The sequence below is a fragment of the Amblyomma americanum genome, chromosome 6, assembly GCF_052857255.1.
Source record: "Amblyomma americanum isolate KBUSLIRL-KWMA chromosome 6, ASM5285725v1, whole genome shotgun sequence".
NCBI lineage: Eukaryota > Metazoa > Arthropoda > Arachnida > Ixodida > Ixodidae > Amblyomma > Amblyomma americanum.
The window spans coordinates 24,949,216-24,974,650 of NC_135502.1; the positions used below are offsets into that span (position 1 = coordinate 24,949,216).

The 25,435-nt window shown below is 46.4% G+C and overlaps 1 protein-coding gene across 5 annotated transcripts in view; it reads left to right on the top strand.

Annotated features, from left to right (window-relative positions):
- LOC144136458 (protein turtle homolog B-like) overlaps positions 1 to 25,435 on the top strand; it is a 356,448-nt gene that overhangs the window by 278,613 nt on the left and 52,400 nt on the right. For 4 of the 5 annotated variants that reach the window (XM_077668793.1, XM_077668795.1, XM_077668798.1 and 1 more), the window contains exons 7-11: positions 4,136 to 4,192; positions 15,106 to 15,453; positions 16,574 to 16,684; positions 17,384 to 17,587; positions 23,592 to 23,882. In XM_077668793.1, coding sequence (XP_077524919.1) covers positions 4,136 to 4,192; positions 15,106 to 15,453; positions 16,574 to 16,684; positions 17,384 to 17,587; positions 23,592 to 23,882 — 1,011 coding nt within the window. The remainder of the gene's footprint in view (positions 1 to 4,135; positions 4,193 to 15,105; positions 15,454 to 16,573; positions 16,685 to 17,383; positions 17,588 to 23,591; positions 23,883 to 25,435) is intronic. The other variant, XM_077668797.1, reaches the window with a different exon arrangement.

Here is a 25,435-nt window from a genome sequence, read left to right on the forward strand (position 1 = left end):
CAATAAGTCCTGTTTGACTGTTCCATTGAGCCTTCATCCTCGACTACCCCTTTACCTCATAGCCTCATATACACATCATTCCCACCTAACTACATATGCGGTAAGTACAAACTTACCTCCATGAACAAAGTTCTCTTTGACATTCATCTTCATATGCTGCTCCCGCGGCTGCAGTTTATTCTTGTGAAATGTATTGCTGCTTCGAGGGCCTCTCACCTTGCAGAGAATCACAGCTGGCGCTATATTGGCACTAGCAAATGAGGTCCTCCCAATTTTTTGTACTTTTCGCACTGCACAAAGTATTAATGAATTTCAACGTCCAACGCTACGCCAAGGCTGTGAAGAACGCAGCAGCAGGTGGTTTATGTTAAGTTCTAACTATCTGCGGTTTTTGAACAGTCACGGTGAGTTCAGTTCGCGAGTGTTTGATATTCCGCTTCTGTCTAATTATGATCATAACAACTGTGGTGGAATAAGAGAACCGGTAATTATCACCACAGCCCACAGGCATTGTGCCACAACCTTCAAGCTGCAATTTAATGTTAATTAGCGTGAAATGTGGCACCAAAGTTAAGGCAGGAGATGGGATGACTTCTCTAGCTGCAGTGGAGGAGTCACTTGAAGGCCTGTGGGCTAGTTAAGTGGTTTTATGCTATGTTTTGGCTTTCCCTTCCTTTTCTAGAAAAGTGTGATGCACCCCTTGCGCAACCGCAACGTGCGGAACCTTGTTTTATATATTCACAGTGCCACTGAGTCTGCAACATGGCTCGAATTTCTGCTCAAGTTATTTAAGCATGTCGAATTAGAAGAATACAAATGATTAGTCTAATTATTTAAGCGGCAAAAGCTAGGAAAGATTTTCTTGAACGCGTATGAAACACATGTTGTGTTTTAAATGTTTCAATTTTTCCACAAGCCACAGCAAAACAACCTAGGGTTGTTTGCTGCAAATAGATATTTTCAGCATATTTGCTGCTGCTAAGCCCAGGTATCAGTGAGAAGCGTTATTTTGGTTCTTTCTGACACTTTTACTCGGATAACAGGGTCTCTGTACTAGTTCGAAGTTGCTGAAGAAATAAAACTAAGTTCCATTCCTCAAGTCGAACAAAGCGAAGTGTGCCATATCGATCGTACTGTTTGCAGATGTCCAAGCATTGAAGTTTGCATGTGCTACGCTTAACGCGCCCGAATAAGCCGTTTCGATGACGCATCTACGGCTAAGTGCATTCATCACGACTTTCCGACAGCCCATACCACCTCTGAAGCTTATGGTCGAGACCCGCGTCCACCAGTCCACCACACTTTTAATTGTCCAGAGCGAGATTCGCACATCTCAGCCGTGGTCAGTGCCGGGCTGTGCTTTCCTAAGAACGCCAGTTTTGACGGGTCATCAAGGTAAGACAAACAAAGACGAGAAGATGGCCGGAAGCCCCGAGGGCGGCTTTGGAGTGACCTCAAACGTTCTACGGCCGCTGCCGCCGAGTTTTCTTCTTGGGGTCTCAAAACTCCGAAGGCCCGCGCGTGGAAAAGACTGTGACAGTTTCGATCCGCTCTGGGGCCCTCGGCTTAAGCGGCTCACGACCGGCAGTGAGTGGGAACGATATCGACCGGTGTCCTCTCAAAGGCGCGCGGAAGGCACTAAGGGGTGTTAGCAGAGGAGCCGAAACGAGGGAAACTCCGGCAATCGGGCCAAACTCTTTTCGACTTGCCCGCCCCCCCCCCCCCCCTCCCGCTTTTATGCGGCGTTCGTCTAAAGAATCTTCGTTAACGCCGTGTCTTTCATCTCCACCACTGCCTGGGCCGCATTCCAGTCGACACCCTTGCCCGCGTGCTCCCCTTAACGCACCGCAGAGGATCGATTGCTGGCCTCCGTGTCTGGCGATTCGCCTGAAAACTCGGCAAAAAGTCAAAACTTATTTGAGGTCTGGACGAAGCGAGAGTTGCAACATTGGTGGCTGCCTTCGATTCTGGAGACATTCATTCGAGGTGTTTGAGCTTTAGCGTGGCTGTCGCGAATGTTTCGTACACTAGGGATGCGTTGTCTGCGCGGTGAATTGACTACTCCTATGCAAGCGTTTGTTCTGTAATGATTTTAGCCTGAGCGAGAAGCTAGCTGCGACTGGAAGCAGTTTGTTTACTCTTCTCTTGAGATAACTCGCGAAGTAGCATTGCACTGCGAAGGGATGTTAAATTTTATGTAAGGTATGGCTGGCACGGTAAATACGGCGCTAAGGTGTGCGTGTGCCTATTACGTCCAATCCAAACTGGCAATAAAATCAAGGCATCAAAGCTGATCGTATTCCAGGAATTTTTCTTACATCATTATGTGAAAATGCAAGCAAATAATAAACACGGTAACAAAGATAAAGTCCTAAAAGCATTTTTTAGAAAAACTACCAGAGACAGAATACCGCTGGGGGGGCTTGATACCGTGGTCAATTATGGCGAAGCGGTACACGCACGCACACATATAGTTTCGCTAAGCGTAGACAGCTGGGCTAGTTGGTTCACAGTCGTGCGCCAGAACGATGTATCACATATAGTTTCTCATGGACGCAGGCACGCGCGCGCACACACCCACATTCGCATACGCATACGCAAACATTTTAACATGTATCCATGGTTTGGTTTATCCCTGGAGTGTAAATTGTTATTCCCTACGAAGTAACCCTCAGTCGATATTCATCCGCATAAACTGCGCTCGCTGGCCGCTGCATTCTTCTGCGCGGTTCAGTCTGTAATCCTACCAAATATAACTGCCATAGACAAATACGTTTATGCACTCTAAACACGAATACACCTATATGGGAGTAAAAGAGTAGTAAGCTCTCGTCAAACACACTCCCTTTTATAAAAGAGCATGCGCTAGAGGACAGTTTACTCCTTTTTTACTCGTTTCTTTTTAGAGTGTGTGCACTATTTCTCTTGGCATTAATACAGGGAAGTCCAAAGTGAGGGAAAGCAGTCAGTACCACAGCGCAAAAGCTCTGGCTTTTATAACTAAAGAAAACAGGCCATGCACAAGTTCCCCCTCGTTTCTATTCCCCCTCTATATCTAGTCATATTGACAGCGTTTGTGCGAGTGCTAGCGCCTGCTTGGCTTGGCAACTGAACATTGCTTGCTTTACGTCCAAAATTACGTTGCGGGCATTTTTTTTTTCTTCGAGCAGCTGTAGCCAAGTAATGGCAGTGTCATGCGCTTTGCAGCACAATGTTCATAGTCGGTTGTTTCAAAATAGGCGACATCCCTCTTCTACTGATGAGGAGATATATGCTACAGCTTATCTCGTCCCGGGGCTTAAATTTATGCCCAAGTTAAGCGAATCAGGATGTTGTAGAATTTATTTCTATTTCTCCAGTGCATCTTGTATCAAGTGTAGGGCTTATGTTTGGAGCGGGTCAGAGGTCGTTCATTTTTCTTTTCTTGATTTGAAGGACAGTTTTTATTTTCGGTGGTTTCAGTCAGTTTAATATAACGGGCCATATATGACGAGTTTCTTTTAAGAACGTCATAACTTTGTTGGCGCTTATTAGCATCTGTTCTCTGAGATACGTAACTGATATAACCTTGCATGTAAGTATACAGATGACTTGGTCCAGATGAGATTTCTCTAATGAAGGTATTATTGTGAGTTCATAAACCCTTCGTTTAAACATGAAGAAAATGATGAGAGCCCTTCACACCACTAAATAAGAAGCACCGGTGGTTGAGGTAAACTAAAATAACACTTGCAAATGTTAGCCGCATAAATGGGAACATCACCATTTTTTCACACGTTACAATCCCACAATGTGTCATTGGCCAGTTTGATTGTTATTTTCGCACAAGACACCCGAATGTGTCTCCATTAAGGCACATTACTTCAATAACAATAACTGCGGCCTATTAGGATGTGTTATGTTGGAATATGGTTTTGCGAAACACATAATATTTACCCATTACTTCGTTTAATAGTTCATTACGAAGCGAGAAATAGGTGTGCAGTGCAATGCTTAAGAATGCACACCTTAAATTGTACGCGATCTGTTTAGCATAATTCGCCAGTTCACTCTCGGTACACTGATGTTTCTCTCGTGCATTATGTTCACTTCATCTCATGGTGTTTCGTCACATCTTCTTACTATCCCAACACAGGAAGGGCAGTCGCTGTCGACTCCTACGACCATTTCGCATTTACCAGACGAGAGCGAGGTTGGTACTTGCAAGAGGATTGCTCAATTTTCTCCTCAACCCCTCTCTAGCCATAGCCATAGCCATAGCCAGTTTACGGCTGCTGCTTGTTTCCTTCGACCTTTCCTTAAACGTTTCCCTTTCTTAAGCCTCTTTGTCTCTTTTTTAGAGTTTGTTAGCTTTAGCTTTCCTTCTATTCGTAGTCGCCTGCTATTTCGCTCCTTTCTTCTCTTCGGCTCATGAACGCTTCGAATGCTCCTCTATATTTCTTACTTCGCGAATTTCTCATACTTGCATTTGCAGCATGCACGCTAGTTTTATTTTTCCCTGCGCTCCTTGCAGCTGTAGAATGAGAAGTTTTTATTTTGATTTCATTCTCACTTCTTGATGCATGCACTAAAACATCGCCGGTTTTTCAGCATCTTATAGCACGTGGTCGATCTTGACGGAAAACCATGAAAAAGGCACAATTGCGTGCTGCATTCTTAGACTGGAACGGAACTGGCTGTTAATTCAATATAGCTGCTATTCATGGAATGCATAATTGGTTATCTGGAAGGATGATGTCTTTCCGGCTGGCTTTTCACATATAGCACCGCAAGATTCGTTGATATCTGAGCCACACTGGTGATCTGTTCATACAGTCACGAACTTAGAAAATATATGTTTTGTGCAGTCAAATAAAAGTTAGTTTTTTTTTTCTTCAAAACAAACTTTGCTTACTCTATTCACCGAAACCAGCTTCTTTCGGTAGGAATACTTCCTGGGGTGATTTTCCTTGCAGGATGGCAGATTTACAAAAGATCGTTGCTTTATTAAACTAATATATGCTAAAAAACGGCCTTTTACGGCTGATTTCTAATTTGAGAAAAAAAAAGCTATGTGATATGCGCAGTTTAATGTACCATAGCTGCACACTGACTAGGCGAGACGCTGTATAGTGGGGGGGGGGGGGGGGGGGATGAATTTTGACCGTCCGGGCTTCCAGTATGCATTGAAATCGCTCAGGCCATGGGCACGTTTGCACTTTGTCTCTATCAAAATGCGGCTTGTGGGGCCAGTATCATCACTGACGTGAGAAAAGAAAATTGGTTTTGGGGAAAGGAAATGACGCAGTACCTGTCTGACACATCGGCTGACATCTGAACCGCGCCGCAAGGGAAGGGATAAAGGAGGGACTGAAAGAAGAAAGAGAGGAAGAGGTGCCGTAGTGGAGGGCTCCGGAAAAATTTCAACCACCTAAGGATCTTTAACATGCACTCACATCGCACAGCACACGGGCGCCTTAGCGTTTCGCCGCCATCGAAACGAACAGATTTTCATGGCAGAGCACGAAGCTCTCTCTTCCGTTAAAAGCAGATATTTATTTCGTTTTTTAACTGTTCTGTCTACCTCTTAGTGAAATCTTTGCAAACCGGTTGCATTGGCCATATTTCTCAGTTTTCCCAAACCAACGAAGAGATCTCAAACTGGTGTTAAAGGGGCGGTTGGAAATATAAATCCTATCTTACCTCTGTAGTGTCTTTGCTCGGTGCGGGTGGGGCACTATTTCTCATATCTATCGTTATTGCTCAGCCTAACCAATGTAGCCTTTCTGCTCAGAGCTATCCACTCTCCCTCTCAAATGCAGGGAGGGGGGGGGGGGGGAGTACTTTAGTGCAGGCATTACTGACAAGTTTCTTCCGGCAACTTGTTTTTAATGTTCGCGATATCGATGCCAAAAAGTGCAAAGACGAATACTCTCTACATCATATATCAAGTGTTGTATAGAAGCGGCAATTTCTGTGACATTTTACTACCAACATGTTGATAAGAAGAAACGCCAATTTCGTTTCACCACCTAATTATTCACGTCGCGCTACCCACAATGAGACGTTGCGAGTACCGACACACAAGTTATGAAAAGTGCGGGGATTCTCTCTCTTATATTTAACAACATTCGAGCGCTACTTGACAATACTGCATTCGGGAGTAGTTGGGCCAGGCATCATTTGAGAAAAGAATGATATTGCACGGCAGTGATCACATGATTAGCTTCCTAGCTGAGGCATTAACGCATTTTGCAATGGGAAGAAGGCTTCCAGCCCTCTTTGTTAACGAGTGTTTTCACACGGAGTACCAAAGCAACTCAAGACCCCAGCCTTGCTCTAGCGGCGCTAAAGTAGCCGGGAAGCGGGCTGCAATAACGATAAGGCTATAAAAGGTGCGCACTAAGGTTTATACTTTCGTTCGACGTCAACGACGGTCGTTTATTTTGCCCTTTATGCGTTTTTTAGGGAGTTATTATATATTTTTTCATCGTGGTTCAATAGGACGTGGCACCTTTTTTTTATGTGCTACGCATCCCACATCTGTATGACACACCGGTGAGTTTTCAGAAGAGACAGTGTTTCAGAGACCATGTAGTGCTTCATGCACTTATCAAAGCGCAGCAGTTCGGGAAACTCAGTGAGGGCCCCGGTTCTATGAAGTTGTTAAAGCGCACAGTACAAAGAGATAGACAAGGTTCTGCTGAACAAAGTGTCCGCAACTTAATAGAAATCTTGCGCTATCGTTCTCTTCAACGTCGACGAGACTTCCTTAAAAAAGCTTTCCTAATATACAAAACAAGTTTTCAAATTATTAATTCGCGCTTTACAACGCATAGTTTTGCAACTAAAAGCGACATTTTTTTTTACTACACTTTCAAGTGAAACATTGCGGCATTTTTCTTGTTTAGCTTTCCGAAGTGGAAGCCCGAAATAAATTTTAGTTCCCGGAACGACAGGATAATTAACCTCCTTGACCAAGTACGCCTTCTTAATGTATACCAAAAGTTTTTCTTTCACGCCAGCAAGCAGACCTTTCTTCGTTTTTCACAAGTATGCTGAGATATTGCATTCTGGGGACGTCTAAGGCTTCGGTGGCCTTCCAGTCATCCAGTTTTATTTAGAGACTGGTTTGTCGGCCTGAGCAACAGATGCTACGGGCGTAAGCCTACCCAGCAAGAGCTCGAAGCTAGTGTGTCCGCTGCTTCTTGCAGAGTCGTAACGCAGAAAATTGGCAGCCAGCATTCGGGCTCTTAGTTTTTCTTGCTCACTATGTGCGGTGACGGTGCTGACTGTTCGTTCTTTTCTTATTTTGATAACTTCACGTTCACGCGCTCTTCACTTTATTTCAAACTGTGAATTTTGATATCTTGATCTGCTTTATAAGACAGCAGGTCTTTTCCACGTCTCGCAAAACATGTCCCGCAAGTTTTTTGTTTCCACCTCCGTTTATTGCCGGAGCGACCGTATCTGTAGCTTCTAAGTGGTATCAAGAGTTCATGGTTAGTGCACTTACCGCTGACATATATCCCCGCGGTCATTTGAGCAAAGGACCCTGATGACGCTTCTCATGAAAGACAATAGAACATATTCAAAACGCAGCTCACCGAGCAGACTATTCCGACGGGACCCAAGCGCACGATGACCAGCGTTTCCATAACTATTAGCGGCGCCACGTCCCCACCGTCTCTTTTGCCTCCCCCTGTTCGTCGCGCGTTCAAACGCCAACTTCTAGGTCGTCGCGCCGTGTGAATAAAAGCAGTTGAGACCCAGCGCTTGGCTTGCTTGCCTCGCCCAACACGTCAACCTGTAACTTGCAGAAAAGCTCCGACTCCTACAGCGTTTTGAACCCGATGTGATGAATGCATACGACAACGCCACAAATTCTTTGCACAAGCCCTCGGTTCCTGCTCTTGCACAGGCCCCGCTGGACGTCGGCAGTGCTCTTGCTTGTCTTCAACCATTTTGGCCTTGCAACCCATTCGTGTGGTTCGTACAAGTGGAGGTCGTGTTCGATCCTCGGCGCATCACTTCTCAACGCTCAAGTACCTTCACATCGCATTGTGCTCCCCTGGAGCGATCGACAAGTTCGACCCCGCTATGAAGACGCTTCACCCCTTCGCCCCTTACGACCACTTCAAAGTTATTGCTCTGCCCTGCAAGACCGTATGGGAGCGCAGCCGCCTTCAGAAGCACCTCAACGCCGGGGAGTCTCTCGATCACCGAACTTCTCGGCATCTCCATCGCCTCCGACAACTTCTCCGCGACCGAATGCAGGACGCAGACAACCAAGCCGGCTCCTCCTCCAGCGCCTCCCTCAGAACCTTGTGTTCACAATTAGGTGCAGCAGACCCGCTCTGCCTGTAGGCACAAGTGGTAGAGGCCAAGAGTTACTGCAATAGCGCAGAACATGCGCCGCAGCACGCTTCGAAGGCCTGCACTGCAGATGCGTCGGAAGTCGTGTGTAGTGTGGCTGGTCTTGTGGGGTTGAACTTCCCAACGCGACTCAGAATATAAGGGACACCGTAGTGGAGGACTCCGCATAATTTTGACCTCCTGGGTTCTTTATAACGTGCACTGACATCGCAAGTGCACGCGCCTCCAGCACTTCGCCTCCGTTGAAATGCGACCCCTGCGGCAGGGACTTTGTAGTGTGGCATTCCTCTGACACCACGTGTATGGTCCAAACCACTGAAGCTTCCACCTAGAAGCACCATGAGACCTCACGACTCCGAAAAGTACGCAGGGCTACCAGCGGTTGTTTCCAGTGCCGGATGAAACAATCTGCAAGGCAACTAAAGCACTTAGAAGCAAAAGCGTGACGTTGCCATCGTTTGCCTGATGCACCTGCCATTCCACCGCTTTTCAACACTCGCTAATATTGCCGAGCTTTTGCGAAAAGACAATCCAAAAACACCGCACACGTTACTTCATAGGACATTCGCAGTAAACGGAGCAAAAAACACAGGAGTGCCCTCTTGCGCCCTGCTGCTTGCTACTAGCGGCATGCATGTTCAGTAATGTAAAAATGGGAACGTACTTCGCAACCTTGGCATTCGTCACGGCTGCACTAGGAAATAAAAATGGTCGTCTAAAATATACAATTCGATGTTCATTTGACTAAAGCTGCAAGATTCTAAACTCACGATGTCAAATATTCTGAGTTGGGTTCGGAGCATAAGACCTATTGGGGATTTTCATCGGCTAATACAGATAATATAAAATAAGGCTTCCCCACAGCTCATTTCTTTCTTGCTATTGTAAAAAAACAAGAAAAAATGAGCCCAAAAAGCGTTGTTTCGTACGCATTACACGACAACAAATACCACCAGAGAGGGCCGCCGCGCGTGGCTGAGTGGTTATGGCGCTTGGCTGCTGGCCCGAAAGACGCGGGTTCGATCCCGGCCGTGGCGGTCAAACTTCGATGGAGGCGAAATTCTAGAGGCCCATGTACTGTGCGATGTCAGTGCACGTTAAAGAACTTCAGGTGGTCGAAATTTCCTGAGCCCTTCACTACTGCGTCTGTCATAGCCTGGGTCGCTTCGATACGTTAAACCCACATAAAGCAAAATCCACATCAAAGTACCACCAGATAGAGAAAAGAAATCTGGCCGGAAAGGAATATCTGCCTACGCAAGTAGTTTTCCGTTCTCGCTCTAGAATGTGTGCAGAATGAATTTGTGCGCATCCTAAGATCTTACCTAATGTTGTACTATTAAACTTACATGATGACCGCTGTTTTAGAGTTATTCGTCTAATGGGACACGCCATCAAATGGCGCATTAAGTTGCAAAAGGGGTTAATTTTCATGCAAGACATACTGAAACATTCCATTAACACCTGCTCTCCGCTCGGCCAATGTACAAAAACATTGTACTGGTACCTGGTTTCCTTATTACTGATGCATATGCCGATGTCGTTATTGCTTACATATTTTAATTCCAGTGAGCCCCATAAAGCTATGTACATCATTATCTAGAGTTCACGGCTGTCTGAGGTGGCAATTAAGGAAGTGAATTTAAAAAAGTCAACATTCAAACTCTCTCTTTGCGTTTCCATCTCAAGTTCAACGTCAAAGAAGTTATTGTTGAGAGATTATTCTTGGGCTTTCAATGACAGACTTACGAAATGCCGACCAGCAAAACTTTAGGCAGCCTAGAGCTACTGAACTTTTTTCATTACACCGCTACTCTGGTTTCACCCTTCGTAGGAGATCCGAAACTACAGCTAGCCAAGGCACGCCTGCATTGAGGCACGTCCTCGCTTTTACTTCGCCTGCTTCCCTGCGGCACTGTTGTCGCTGCAACCTTCGTCACAAGGGGGAGTGGGGGGTGGGCGGGAGCAGCCTCGTCAGCCATACTACCCGCCATTCCCTTCACGTCCCTGATCTCGCGAGGAAGCAGCTGCGCGCAAAGAGCATGCAAGCCACAGCCTACGCAGCGTCGACGCGGGGATTCTTCCTCGCTGGCACCAGCAAGCTACAGAGGGAGAATGTTTCTCGCGTGCCGCGTCTTTTCAGGTCCTCTTCGATACCCGCAAACGAACGCGGAAGCGAAAGAGTCAGTGAACAGCAAGCTAGGTCGAACAATGACACGAACGCTATCCCCGAGCGCGGGGGAATGGAAGGGACCCGTGGCGCGACAACGAGACGAGGCGCCGAATCAACGGCGCGTCACGTTTGCATTCAGGCAGCCGCGACACCTCAGGGGAAGCTTTGTTGTCGCTGCTTCTCGGTTCTCCGAGAGTTGTCTTCTTCTCCCCGCACTCACTCCCTCCTACTGTCCCAAACGTCCCCCGAGCCTTCCCTCCTTTCCCCGCCAACTCCCTCAGTTGCCGCTGATCTCTGTGTCGCATGCATTCAAATTTCTCTTTGTGAGTCTCCTTGTCACACGCCGGAAGGAACGTGCCCTGGTTCCTGTAGGCACGGCCGCGAGCTTCGAGAAACGATAGAACCTTGCGGCGAACGCGGCTGCCGCGGATCACAACGTGCGGTTGGGGATAGCGGATCACGAGGGAGCGAGAAAATAGAAGGGAAGCAAGGCAGGCGCAATGAGATAGAATTTTTCTCACGCAGTGATTTTTTTGTGCACATTGTTTTTTTGCTCGTGCTCGGTAGGTTGGAGGCCTCGCAAGTAGTGCTTGGCTGTAGTTCATGCCACTTATTTGCAAGGGGAAAAGTGACGAAGGAAAAAAAAAAGACGGGACACAGATTTTCACGGTGCACCACATTCATTGTTACAGACTGGTATGAAAAGCTTTATGTACTTTTTTGATGCACCGTTTTTTTTCTGCTCCGTTAACGCGCTTAGCTTGGCAGAATTCTAGAGTTGAAAGCATAAGCACTTGTTATGCAATCCGCACAGCTGCTGCACTTTAAGCTTTCTGACATTGAAATGACTTCTTGTCATTGTGTTATGACGAAATAGACCCATCGATGGTACATATATTGTTATCCCGTCCTGTTCTCGATATATACGTCCTGTTTTTCTTTCGTAATTTTCCGTGCAGTTGGCTATTGGTAAGTGCACACCATATGCTTGGTGACCGAGTTTTCAATAGTAGTATATTGAAGAATTTTAGTGCCAGTTTTATTAGCCTAGTTTTTCTAGTTTAGTGTCGTATTCATCGTGGTAGGTGCGGTCGGACCACGCAGATGCTCCATTCCGCAACGAAATCTCAGGTATATAACGTAGTGAACAAAAAGATATGATATTTAAGTTTTTCGAACTTGCCTTTTTTTTACCTCACTAAAGCTTCCGCGCGAGACTAGCGACAATGACTTTTTACACAATAGCAACAAATATTTATCATCGTAGTTAAACCCCCAAATCGCTCCCACAACAAACTTCCTGAAAGACTGCTTTCTGCGCTGCTTGAAGGTATTTGCTATAATACAGCTTTTTTATTACTAAATGAGGCAAACTGTTCAAGTTTGCCTTTTTACAATAACTTAATGTCCTCATTACTTTGCATGCAAGCCTTTTCCGACGACCATTGTTGGACTCTTCCGTAGCAAAGAGTCCAGGAAGCCTTTAGTGAAAGTCTAGCCTGCGTTTCCCGCTCTTGCAGCAGCTGGTGGGCTTTCTCTTCAGAGATCCTGGCTTTGTTGCCCCCCGGACAGCAAGCGATGCTTATTCAAATGTATTCAATTGAAATAATCTTAGCATACTTGCACGGCCACTCCATGGAATTCACCGTTCCCTTCTTCATCCAATTTTTCACAAGCATAGAAGGGCGCTTCAGTCTGTTATTCTGTAGAAAGGAGTATCAAAATCGCAGCTTATTCTTGCATTACTATGGAAGCGTAACTTTGTCAAGATTGTCTTGATAAACCTCTTCGCTCATGGTACCTCGAATTCAGTTAATGAGACAAGCTCCACGAGCGAATGTTCCGTTACGTTCCTGCCTCTGTGGCTTAACGTGGGAAGCTTATGACGATGTTCACATAAATTGCGTTTTGGACGACGTGAACAACAAATCCCACCATTCCGGCATGACAAGAACTTCGATTCGTCCAATGAAATCACTAATTTCTATTCGTCGCCTATACATACCAGATGTTCTTTTACGTACAGAATCTTGCAAACTCGTACCTTTCACAGATGCGCAAGTTTTGGTCCGGGCTCTTTTCGTTTAGCTCAGCACATTGTACATGACGTCTCACAGTTTATGAAGTCAATGTAGATCCTGATACCAGGGCCAAATATTCGCAAATGTCAACAACAGGCAGTCAGAGTTGTTTAGGCTCGCATGATCAATCTCTTTCTCGACAACTTAGTTGGTCATTCTGGCGTGCCTCCTAAGAATATCTGAAAACCAACTCTTCTTTGAATTTGCGTCCCATCAAACCTTGTGAAGCCGTGGACTGCGCTACTGCGAAGTCCAGTGCAACCCGATGCTGTTACATCTGAGCGTTGTGGCCGCGGATAACTGCCACTTGAGCAATCTTGATAACGTTATATTAACGATAATCCATAACAGCGCGACAGACGGGACAGAGAAGAGAGGGCACAACACAGAGCGCTCTGTGTTGCGTCCTCTCTTCTCTGTCCCGTCTGTCGCGCTGTTATGGATTATCGTGAGCACCAACTCGCCCAACAAATGGTATTGCTATATTAACGTCACACTCCGTCCACTGCTTATATAAATATGCACTAATACATGTAACTGCAGAGTATGTCACTGGAAAACGACCGCAACTTTATAATAATTTAGAACAGACGGAAAATGAACACAAAGGGAAGCGTGCATGAAATGGCATAGTATATGAAAAGGAACCCAAGGCGAACAATTACGCGCCACAAAAATTCCTGGTGGGGGAAGGCATTATTACATCATAATATGCTAAGAAATTTTGAACAAGTATTTTATATTCGTGAATTTTTAATTTAGAGGAAAAAAGTTTAGAATATAATATATTTTTGCTCACTACTATAGCTATGAACTAAGCAGGGCAGGCGAGAGGGCATGGCAGGTCACTGGACACCGCCCTCCGGAGAAAGCAGACGTGGGAAACGTAATTCAAACCGCACGTTCTCCCGGGCCGTTATGCATACCGTTGTGCAGTTCTCCTAAAACACGGGTGCGCTTGATCATTCATAGTCTGCTGATTCTATATGTGTTTTGTCACAGTTAGGTGGCAGTGGAAAAGGAGTTCACTTACAGTGACAGTCGCACGTGTCTTCCTTACTGTGTTAAGCATTTGCCTCACCACCTGTCGCTGATCACTCTTGGTATCCTGAGGGTAAGCGGAAGTAACCTTTAGAGTGAAAGCTCCACTTCGCGACCAAAGCTGCAAAAGCCTGGCCATCAATGAAGCCTTGACATTGACCTCGAATAAATAAAATACACATTACCGCGATTGGGATTAGAACCTACGGCAGCGCGAACAGGTCAGCTGCGCTGGCAGCAGCACGAGAGCACTATGCTATCGCCGCAGTCGATCACGCCTCGTGTTGAACTGCAATATACTCTCGTGCTGTGCATTGCACATCGTTGTTTTCGTCTGCTTCCATCTGCGGCGCGAACAGATCAGGTCAGATCGGCTTCACTTCGATAAGAGATTAACCTGAGTTTAACATCGTCGCCAGACGTCCCGACAATATTAAGAAAATTATGAGCAAGCCAGGCTAATTACAGGCTTTCGCAACTTTACGGGGTTTGACTACGTTAAAGTCTTACCACTTTGCGTGTTGCGTTCCGGTTCCTTAGCACTGACGCTGCCTAAGATGCTATCATTTTGGCTAAGAACGTTAATGTTGCAAACAATACGTTAATGAAAAACTGGCCCCTCGCATTTTATGTGTATGCTGATTAGTTTATCTCGTAAATATTATGAGAACGACTGAAGGTGCGGAGAACTCGGTGACGATGTAAGGAGGTGGTCAATTTCAGTAAAGTACATTGATTTTTTGGGGAAAGGAAATGGCGCAGTATTTGCTTCAGATATAGGCGGACACCTGAACCACGCCGTAAGAGAAGGGATAAAGGAGGGACTAAGAGAAGGAAAGGGAGAAAGAGGTGCCGTGGTGGAGGGCTCCGGATAAATTCCAACCACCTGGGGATTTTTAACGCGCACTGACATCGCACAGCACACGGGCGCCTTTGCGTTTCGCCTCCATCGAAACGCGGCTGCCGCCGTCGGGTTCGAACCCGGGTACTCCGGATCAGTAGCCGAGCGCCCTAACCACTGAGCCACCGCGGTGGGTGCTCAATTTCAGGCACGATTGTGCATTCACGAAGAAACCTCTTACAACGATGAGCCTTCTTGATGGTCCGCAAGGCTTCCGTGCCACATTTTGATGCAACTCAAACTGAATGCACTTTCTTTACTACACGGTAAATGAATGCGTTCATGCCGAGAACACGGTGATACGAAAAAAAGGGCTTTATGGCTTGATGGGAAGAACAGGCACGCACTGTGCCTGTATTACACAACATAGTCAAAGAAAATCCGGGGCTGAGTTTCAAACTGCCCATACGGCTATAAAAAAGCACAATTTGCTGTTGCGCAATGTAGCCTTTAAGCGACAGATAACTGGCGTAACGCAAATTGGGTACAGTGGGTTAATGTGGAAATCGTCCCTATCTAAGGTTCTGCCTACCCGACTGCCGTGTGTCGCGCAGTGGTGCCCCGCCTGACCGCCGTCGTGGAGGGTGCCGTCGAGCTGCCCTGCAACTTGTCGGTGCCGGCGTCCAATCACGACCGGGACAACGTGACGCTGGTGCTCTGGTCGAAGACCGGCGTCCACGGGCCCCTGTACAGCGTAGACGCCCGCAACGCTCCACTAGAGCGCGCCAAGCACTTTCCCAGCCCCGACCTGGGCGGTCGCTACGACTTCAACACCAGTGCCCAGCCTGTGGCGCTGCTACGCATAGAACCAGTGCGACCCGAAGACGCCGGAGAATTCAAGTGCCGCGTCGACTTCCGATGGGCCCGAACACACACCTTCGTCGTAGCACTGGAAGTTATCGGTAGGTGGCGCCACATGTCCTGGTTGTCAAGGGTGACTTGGTCAGCCTTTCAGAAGTCCTCTGTTACAGAGATAATGAAAACAAAATTAACGCAAGAGTACTAGGCGCGATCAAGGGAAGACTAGAGTACCGGCACGGCGTCGAATTAGAATGCGAGAGATTAGAGGAAGTGTCATGGACAACAAAATAATACAGCTAAGAATACAGGAAATAGATTATATTCCTAAAGAACTGGAACAGTATTAAATTAATCTTAAAGAAAGGCGCGAAAATGAAAAAAAAACGGGCAATTTAATTTACTTGACAAGTTGGCGCTCACCACCGCCCCGATAAAAAACGTAAGGCGAATGAGACCTATCCATATATCCTTGACCAACTTGTCTCGTACTCTTCATCCAAAGGAACAGAAATATTGAGGCCTGAGTACGAGGCGTTGCTCTTGCTGGGCTCAGGCGCCTGGTGTTCCTGTCGTGGCACTCATGGAAAAAAATGAAACAAGCTTTCTGTTGAAATTTATAGCGTCAGTTTAATATGCTGAGTTTTTAACAGGTTCACAAAAAAATATAATCTAACGTAACGGCAATTACAATATTAAACTCTGTATCTCACAAGAGATTATTCCTGTATCTCCTGCACTAGGAGTTACTGTACTTCCCTCCGAAGCGACTGGTCTATACATACACTGTCAGGCAATCAGGGTCTTTGAAGACTACTCCAGGGCGCTCCAAGAGATAATCTAGCGCGGATCAACGCTTTGTGTACACGGGTCGAAAGTGCATGCGGGTGTTTGCGGGTCTCCACGAAATGCGGGTGTACAGAGGGTGTACTCATTTCTAGGACGATGCTTGATACGCTGAACATAGGCTCACTTTGCAGCCACTCAATTTGTGACGGTATGTGAATCGGAGCTATAGCTACTTTTACTGCAATCCTTAAGAATAATCACCTTCCGTTAGTGCTCGTTCAAACTGCCGCGTTATAATGTAGCGAATAATTTGCTCTAATGTAATCGCAAAGTCCTCCGGCGGTCTGGATCAACTTTAAAACAGGCGCTTCTTCGATTGTGATCAAGTATTCATTCTTTAATTCTAATTCATGTTGTCTTCTGTGCCTTGTTTAGTGCCCCCCAAAAAAGCCATCATCACGGACGAGTCAGGGAAGGCACTACAAGACGTCATTGGGCCTTACGACGAAGGAGCCCCACTCAAGCTGGCCTGTGAGACAAGAGGAGGTAGAACGCCCCGTCAAGAATGCTCGCTCGTAAACTCCTACGACTATCCGAAATACCTGATGCTTGAGCCACTGCAAATTCAAAGTTGACGACTAATATTTCCATGCGCAAATACTGCTGTGTCAAACAGGCTGTGGACTTGCAAGCAGGAAGTTTGACCAGTGGCTTACATGTTGTAAACTTTGGCTTACAGAGTGCGTTCAGTTTGTTACTTATTTTTCGGACACATTCGGATCATTTTACTCCAAATGCAGCAAGTAATCTGCAAATTTTTTTCCTGGTGTGGAAAAGCTAGAAGAAAAAATCCTGCTGTTTATAAAAAAGTGGCATTCTTCAACTTACAGGGGACGAAGGTTGTATCATTTAGGATGATTGTCTTAGACCAGCCTATTTACCAAATCTGATTCTCTGCCCTCAGTTACAGGCTAAGGAAATTACCGGTTTGTTCCACCTTGCATCATTCATTTGTATTTGAAAACGCATACTTCCTGAAACCTTTCGCTCTGATCTGCAGAAATCGGTGATTGATTACTGTTAATGTTTTTTTAATATAACAGCTCTAAGCATAATTGCTAGCAAAAAAAAACTAGTTCCTTTTGATTATTTGGTTACATTTCTTCTATTTTTATAAAAAGTAGTACATGAATGAGGGATCAATGTTTTGATCCGTATGACATGATATCTCGCCTCGCCCACCAGGGCACCCGCTACCTGCTGTGACGTGGTGGCGGGAAATGACCCTTCTGGACGACCGGTACTTCAACACTAGCGAAGGCACCTCGCGCAACGAGCTGCTGATCCCGAAGCTGGAGCGCTCGGATGCCCGCACGGTGCTCACCTGTCAGGCATCGAACACCAACCTGACTCTGCCTGTCTACGCCTCAGTGACCATCGACATGAACTGTGAGCACCTGTTCTGCACGCCAGAAATTTTACATTGACCCTGGAGTTAGAAATAAGGAAACAAGCATACAGCTGACTGCGCCTGGAAAGATAAAAAAATTTGTTGATGGCCTATCTCTGTTAGGCCAGGACATACGTAGCGAAAGCACGGCGGCATCTGGTTCGGAAGAGCTAATATATGACACCCGTGCAATTATTAGATGGTGTTTTGTGGCGTAAGTGTGCTTAGTCTTTGCTTTCGGCACTATTTCCATGCAATATTTCCTCTAGTGCTAGTGACTGTGCTATAAGGAGTCCTATACAAGGCTAAATGTTAACCAAGAGCTAACCAAACCTATTCCATTGAAACTATATGTTCGCAAAGGCTGTCTCTTATCGCCTTTGTTGTCTGCCATATATCTTGAATCCCTTTGCCTCAGTATTATTAACTGCACATCTATCCGTGGTTTCTCCTTGGCGCAGTGTGAAATTAAGATTTTAGCCTATGCAGATGATGTCGCCCTCGTTTGTTCTGACAAAAAGAGTATGCTTGAGGCATTGCATTTGACTGAGCAGTTTTGCGAGGTATCAGGTGCGGCTCTTAATCTAGTTAAATCCAAGGTGTTTTGGTTGGGCCATTGGGGTGCAGCGCCAAGTCATTATGGTGACATAAGCTGGGACTGTGGGCCCCCTCACTACCTAGGGGTTCCTCTTTACCAAATTCGCGACAGTGGCGCCTACTGGGATTCTTATATAGTCTCTATGAGGCGACAAACCGAGGATTGGATGGGCACGGAGCTATAAGTGTTTGCTGGGGCTCAAGTCTGCAACATTTTTTTTATTTGCAAAACTTGCCTATGTGCTGCAGGTTCTCCAATGTGCGAAGAAGAAAGTTCAGGTGATGCAAAGAATATTTGCTACATTCGTATGGCGTTCCCAGTGGGAACCCATGCGTCGCGATAACCTATTTATTTCTCTAGAGTCTGGTGGAATCGGCCTTGTTCACTATTTCGTGCATCAGCTTCCCTCGCGTTTTTTTCTTTTTAAAATCTTCAAACCACCATTTTTTAGTAGCCGTGCTTATTAGGCGCCTGAGTGCTCATTTACCTTTCCTATTCGCACCGATGGGACACACTCTTTAGGAGCCTTCATGGGGATTCCTTAAAGAAGTTGCTGACACCTTCAATTTCCTCACTGTGCGCTTTTCTTTAGACTGCCTGTATAGCCTCTCCAGAAGGCAGATGACTCAGGCACTTACAGAGTATTTGTTCCCTGTACATTGTATCGGCAACCTTTTCTGGAGTTCCTTGACACCACTGTTTTAAAACGTGTTAGGTGAATGTGCATTTCTTCTGCCACGAAAACATTCTCTTTTAAACTGCACACATCAACGCTGCCTGTGAAGGCATGGCTTCATGCTAAGGAGATGCTTGCGCCATGGACGGTGAAGTGTCGCGTGTGCAATACACCAGAGACAGTTGACCACTTTGATTTGCTCTGTGCATTGATGCTATCTTCTTCTGGGACATTTTACAACGAACAATTAAGAAGGACATTGACATCACACCCTACAGTATTCATTTTTTTTTTGCCTGCGGTGAAAAACAGTGCTGTGCCATATGACCTATTTATGTTGCTGGGACTATTTAATCTCTGGAAGAGCCACATGATGGACCGCCACGCCGAATCACCACGGTCGTCGAAATCTTTGTTTCGTGAACAATGCGCTTAGGTGCGGGGAGTATATGCTGCCCTGCAAGAGCCGCCTGGCTGGCTCCCCTATCTGGATGCATGTGTGTGCCTCCCAGACTTTTGACGTTTTGGAAGGAGGGTTCATGCAGGGGTAATGTGGACTGGTTTTTTGGGGCGTAAGCGTGCTTAGACTTTTCCTTTCGGCCCCATTTTCATGCAATAATGAAAAAAATAAAGAAAAAAAGCGCCGTCGTGGCGGAGTGGTACCGTCTCCGCCTCAAACACCAAATGCCCTTGTTCGATTCCCAGCCTCGACACAGGGTTTTTTTTTTTTATTCAGTGAGTGTGCGGCGGTTTCAGTGGCTCCCGCAACCGACCACGTGATTGGTCACGTGGTGGGTCACGTGGTGCGGTGCGAGCACGGTTGAAATGCGAGCACGGAGAAACTGCGAGTTCGTGGCCAATGTAGCTTTCGCTACAAAAAAAGTGCCCCCCCCCCCCCCCCCCGCCTTCTCCTCTTTCATAGCCTTTTAGAAGTAGGCAAGGAAAAGAACGGGGAAGGGGGAGACGGAACTGATGCTTAACTTTAAAAGCGAAGTTAGCACAGTGTACTCAGGAAAATAGCTCCCTACGAATTAGATTTGCACACGGGACACATCATCTTGCACAACACAGTAGTCTAGACGTGAAGGCCCTGTTTAATTATCAGAGTACAATCGTGGCAAGGTCGGCGTCTATCTGTGGACATTTCTATACCCAGGAGCCGCCTGGTATGTCTAGGATGTCAACGACTTTTGCTCTTTTCGCTCCCCAACTTGGTCGATTCCATGTTCCTCAATTTGTCGGCGCCGAATTGGAAGCTATGGGGCTGGCCTTTGCAATTAACACCCTAATATTTAAGGAACGCACAAGTAAGAACAGTCCACGCGTGTCTGGCACTCATCACTAAAGCGCTAATGACAGCCCGCCATGCAGCGGCAAAAGTAGCCGCCAATCTCGCTGCATTGTAACATGTGAGCATGAAAATTTGGCCTTGATTAGCGTGGATTAGCTGTAGCTTCCGAGTTGGCGCGAACATATCGTAAGCTAGGTATTGAAAAAGCACAGGCTCATCCTCTTCACAGATTATTCATAAAAATGAATATTAAATACCGTGGTTGAAGACCAGGAAACGGATATCATGCAAATCGCTTCTTTAGGGCTCACAGAACCTGCGCACTACAAGAAGCTTCTACGACAACCAACACCAACACAAATCTGCTCTGCTTCCTATTTTACTGGTGATTAAATTATACAGACAAGAATCGTTAAAACCCTCGAGCGACTCAAACGCATAAGAGACGGTGAATGCTACCAAGGCTTACTGGCCTGATTTAGATGCTAATTTTCCATGCAATAAAAAAACCTTTGAGTGACCCGTTAATGGGGCTACCGGCAAGAGGATTGCCAATGACAAGAGAATATTGAGTCAGATGACAAGAGAATACTGCGCCAGATGACAAGAGAATATTGAGCCAGATGACAAGAGAATATTGAGTCAGCATCGTGACTTCTCGCTTTTTGTATACGGTAAAACGTCTACAGCTTTCAAAGAAACACAAAACAAACTTAAAAGTTGTATTTTCCGTCAACCTTCGCTTCGAATTCGCACCACGGTTCTTAAAAGTCATCATCGATGCCGTCCTAGCCTATTGAAACGGGCGTTAAAGTGCGTGTTATGAAGGTCTAAAAGGGAAGAAATGAAAAAAAGAAAACCCCGCAGCCGTAATTTCTGTTCCGAGCATACTCGTAAATTAAGTTACGCAGAGCAAAGACGTTTTGCCTGTCTTGCGCCTTTGGCCGTTATCATTTTGTCATTGCTTTCAGTCTCCGTCCTTTGCCCATCTTCCTGGTGCAGGCACCTCAAAGGCGGCTGATTGCGTTTGAACTGCGATGATCAAAACGCCACCATAGCCATCGTTCGGAGCTGCCGCTTAACTTCACTCGTGGCTGCTCCAACATCAACTCCATCAAATCACTACTTATTTTTTTCATGACTGCGCTTTCAATCTACCATGTCTCGCTCTTGTATAGAGACGGATCCTTATATTTATCCCAACTAGCTGGTTTTTGTACTTTTAATACTCCCTGTACTTCGTGTCCTAGATTATTTGCCACCAGTCCGGTGTAAGGCCCTTCTGCATATTTACTGTTCCTTTTCAGTCTCCTCATTCGTACGCCAACCGTAAGGCGTACCTCGGCTTAGCTGTCCGGCCATAAATTGGTAGTGAGGCTGAAGAAGCACTACTAGAAGTAGCCAGCCACGCTTGAAGCATCAGCAGTTTCGGAAAAGGAAACGCAATTTGCATACGGCCGCACAGCTCCCAATGTGATTCGCGCTCTTTGGAAGAGCTCAAAAGCATTCCCTCTTTCCTGTCTGGCAAGGAATCTCCTCCACGGCGCATTTACTGTCTATAAGGGTCCTTCCTGGATCTGGGCAGCTTAAGGCGTTGGGCTTTCACTTTCGTAATGTGAGCCACCACCGCTATATAGCCGTTGCAGCTGTGCTATTCAACGCTAGTTTATATTCCAGAGATGCATCGGAAGCTTGCTCTTTGCGAAGCCTTTTTCTTTGTGATGATTTTAGCTCGGCAGTCTTCTCTTGATCATGTTTCTTGCCTTTTCGTTTTTGACGCAATATCAAAGGGGCTCTTTTAAGAACGAGCACCAGTTCCACTCTCGATAACACCTGAAAGCGAACGTTGCTTGGAAGAACATATTACGGCGCTACGAAAAAACTACAACCCTCTTTATAATACCTGCCTAATCCAGCTTAGTAGCGCTAGTTATTTCTAGTGCTTTATGCAGCCAACAGTGTTAAAAATAATTCAATTTCATTTATAACTAGAAAGGTCATGGATTAGCATTGACGGCTTTCTAAAAAAAATTGAATCTTTAGGTGACGAGCAAAAAAACGATGCTCATCACAATGAAGCACTTCAGGCTGTTGAAAACTGTGGTTAGCACTCGTAAAAGAATGAAAGAGAAAAAGAGCGCTTCATCCATTTAGCTGCTTACACACAAGAGCCCACGGTATGATCCTATGTTTAGTAATGAACCAGGATCGCAGCCCAACAAAAAGCAAGCCACAACGATGAGTGAAAACAAGCGCGCAGAAAACCCTCCAAGGCTTTTTTCCTCTCCTTTCCCCATCTTCAACTTTCTTCACCTTCCTGTGTAGAAGGCTCCTTCTTTTTCTCCAAGCTCAGAAGAGACACAGGCTCATTTACCTGTCTCATTTACCTGCCCTCACCCCACTGTTTGCTTAACTTTATGCTAGTACCCACTGCACGGCTCCAGATAACTAGGCTAAGCTCACGTAAATCATATGACCGCACAGGATGCATTGTCGTTGCATCGGTGTAGCATTCATATTGGTCTTCCAGCTACACGAGAGTTTTTGGTTACAAGCGATTGCGACGCCAAGTACGTTTACCCATGTAAAACTTTCACTGCAGTAAAGAACACAGACCTTTTACAACAATTGCATAATTTACTTCCGCTGTCGCAAAACCTTCGCCGTTGGAATCGGGTTGTGCCTCGTGAGCGGAAACTTCTGCGTTCACCTGCTGGCTAATGAGAGCATTACCTAGGTGCACCGAGCAGCGAACACTTTACAAAAATATGTCCTGTGTTATCATATCAACCCTGTTGGCCATATTGCCTGTATGAGCCTAGCCTGCATACGAGCCTAGCAGTGTTTTCTGTCAAGGGGACAGCAGCGCGAAAAAATAAATGTTCTCACTCGTCGGTCCTTTTTGAGGACGGGATGTATGGAAGTTTTTATTAACTTCGGCAATATGTTACGAAAACGAGAGATTCAACGTTGTTACCACAGTGCGGTGCGGAACAAGGGTTTCCTGGCATAATTTTCTGATATAACGACGAAAACTAGCGATCAGTTTCGTCTCGCGGAAAGAGAAGTGATAAGGGTAACATTACGAGACTGGAACAAGCAGTATGTGTTAACGCATAAACGCGCCGCAGTGACGCCCTATCAGAAATCAAGAATAAAATATGCACATGGGCAGGGCATGTAGGGCGAAGGCAAGCTTTACAGTTGGCCCCTTAGGGTAAAGGAGTGAATTTCACGAGTAAGCAAGCGTAGCATAGGTGGCAGATGGTCACGTGGTGGGATGAGATCAGGAAATTGTCGGGAATAGGATGGCGAATAACAGGGTTATTTCTAGATTACCGGACAGGCACTCGTCTTGCATTGCTGCGTCTAGACTGACGATGATGATGCGTTTCGTCCTGAGAAGCTCTCGCGTCGGCGCCCACTCCTTGGCCGCAGTGCGACCCCTGGACGTGAAGGTGACGAGCGCGCGCGACCTGCTGGTGGCGGGCCACCGGGCCGAGCTTCGGTGCCAGTCGCGCGGGGCGCAGCCGGCGGCACGCATCACGTGGTGGAAGGGCGGCCAGCAGCTGGCGCGTACCGTGGAGAAGCTCGAGGGCAACGTCACCTCAAGCACGCTCATCTTCGTGCCGGGTCCCGAAGACCACGAGCGGCTGCTCACTTGCAAGGCGGACAACCCGCAGCTACCCGACAGCGCCATCGAGGACGCCGTCTTCCTATCGGTCACCTGTGAGTACCGTAGCGCTTCCTACCACACGAATTTCAATCGCCTAAAACAAAAATACATGTGCTGGTCTGAACCATTCATCGGCACCTGCCCTCGCCAACAGTCTTAAAGATATGAGTGGTGCCCATGTCGGCGTTCGGTTTGCAATCTGCAAGCCATCATTTGCGCATATTGATGCGGAGACGTTATCGCCAGAGACACAACTCACGGCTGCTGTAAATTTGGACGAATCGAAACTGGCATTGCGATGAATATGTCAGCAAGTAGGAGAGGTAAAGGTAACCACAATACTAATAGCCAGCACAACAAAAGGTTGTTTGATACTATGAATATTTCACGTCTTAAAGAGAACTGTTGACTTATACTTCATTTTCGTCTAGTGCGGAGAGCACAGGCAATTCCATGGAGCAAGCTCAGTCTTGCTACACCTGCAAGTTTAACGATAGCCTCGAAAAGAAAGCACTTCCTCAGAAGAGACGACGCCGTGAGGAATTGTGTTCAGGGGAAGCGTCATGCGCTGCAGAAGCTGCCTTGGCAGACAACTTCGTCTCCAGCACGGTTGAATTATTCTCTGTCAGACTAACTATTATAGCCGCGCGCGTATCGACAGTGGTTTTTGAACTAAAAATGAGAATATGAGTTGGGGGCACATGGATGCTGGCGGATGGATTCAATACGAATGCACACGTCTGACACCTGTTCCGCACAAGTTAGTAAATGGGCACTAGCAAGCAACGGAACTGCAACTGTTGCGAAGTGATAAGCGAAATCTCCATATAAGATTAAATGGGAAAAAATTACGAAACTTACGGCAGATGCCGAATTCACAACGAGGTAGCAAAGATGTCAGCTCTTTATTCTGTTGTGTGGTTCTGGTCATTACAAACGTGACTCCAGAATAACCCAAAGGTTTAATTGTGTCACCCCGTTTTGGATACGTCTAAAGAGGAATGACCGGCCTAGATTGTTGCTGACAACTGTGTGTTTTGTTAGAGAGGCACAGCATCTGTGTACGCTTGGAAAGCGGAGCAGCTTTCGCATTCCAGTTCAGCCCACTCGAAGCTCAGCATTCCCTGCCGGAAATGTCCTGCGCGCTGGCAGCGAACGTCAAGAGTGACTCGCTGCAAGCGCGACAAAGACGCCACTTTCCCCCGAAGTTATGCTGTCTTCAATGTTTCGTAATCCGGCAAGCGAAGAACTGCAGCGAGCTACACGCAATGGAAGGCATCAGTGGGGCTTCAGAGCCCCAATAATTTTGTTCTTCCTAGGCCCCTCTTTGTTTCAGTTGAGAGAGCCGCTGTCATGTTGTAGGCCCTTCCAAACTTCACGCTAGCGCCAGCGTTAAAGCTGGCATCGACCGGCATATGTCTCCTGAAATGCAGTATGATTCGCAATAGGCTTTTTTTCTTAGTTTGCAAAATATCCCTTAAAATTCTCGGTGGCTCACAAAACCACAGCCATTACCCGCGTGCATGGTTTAGAGTCTAAAGCATGCAGATTGAGTGCGGCTGTGAGCCTACAGTTTTTGTTCCGTTGGCTTGGCACGCAGTCATGG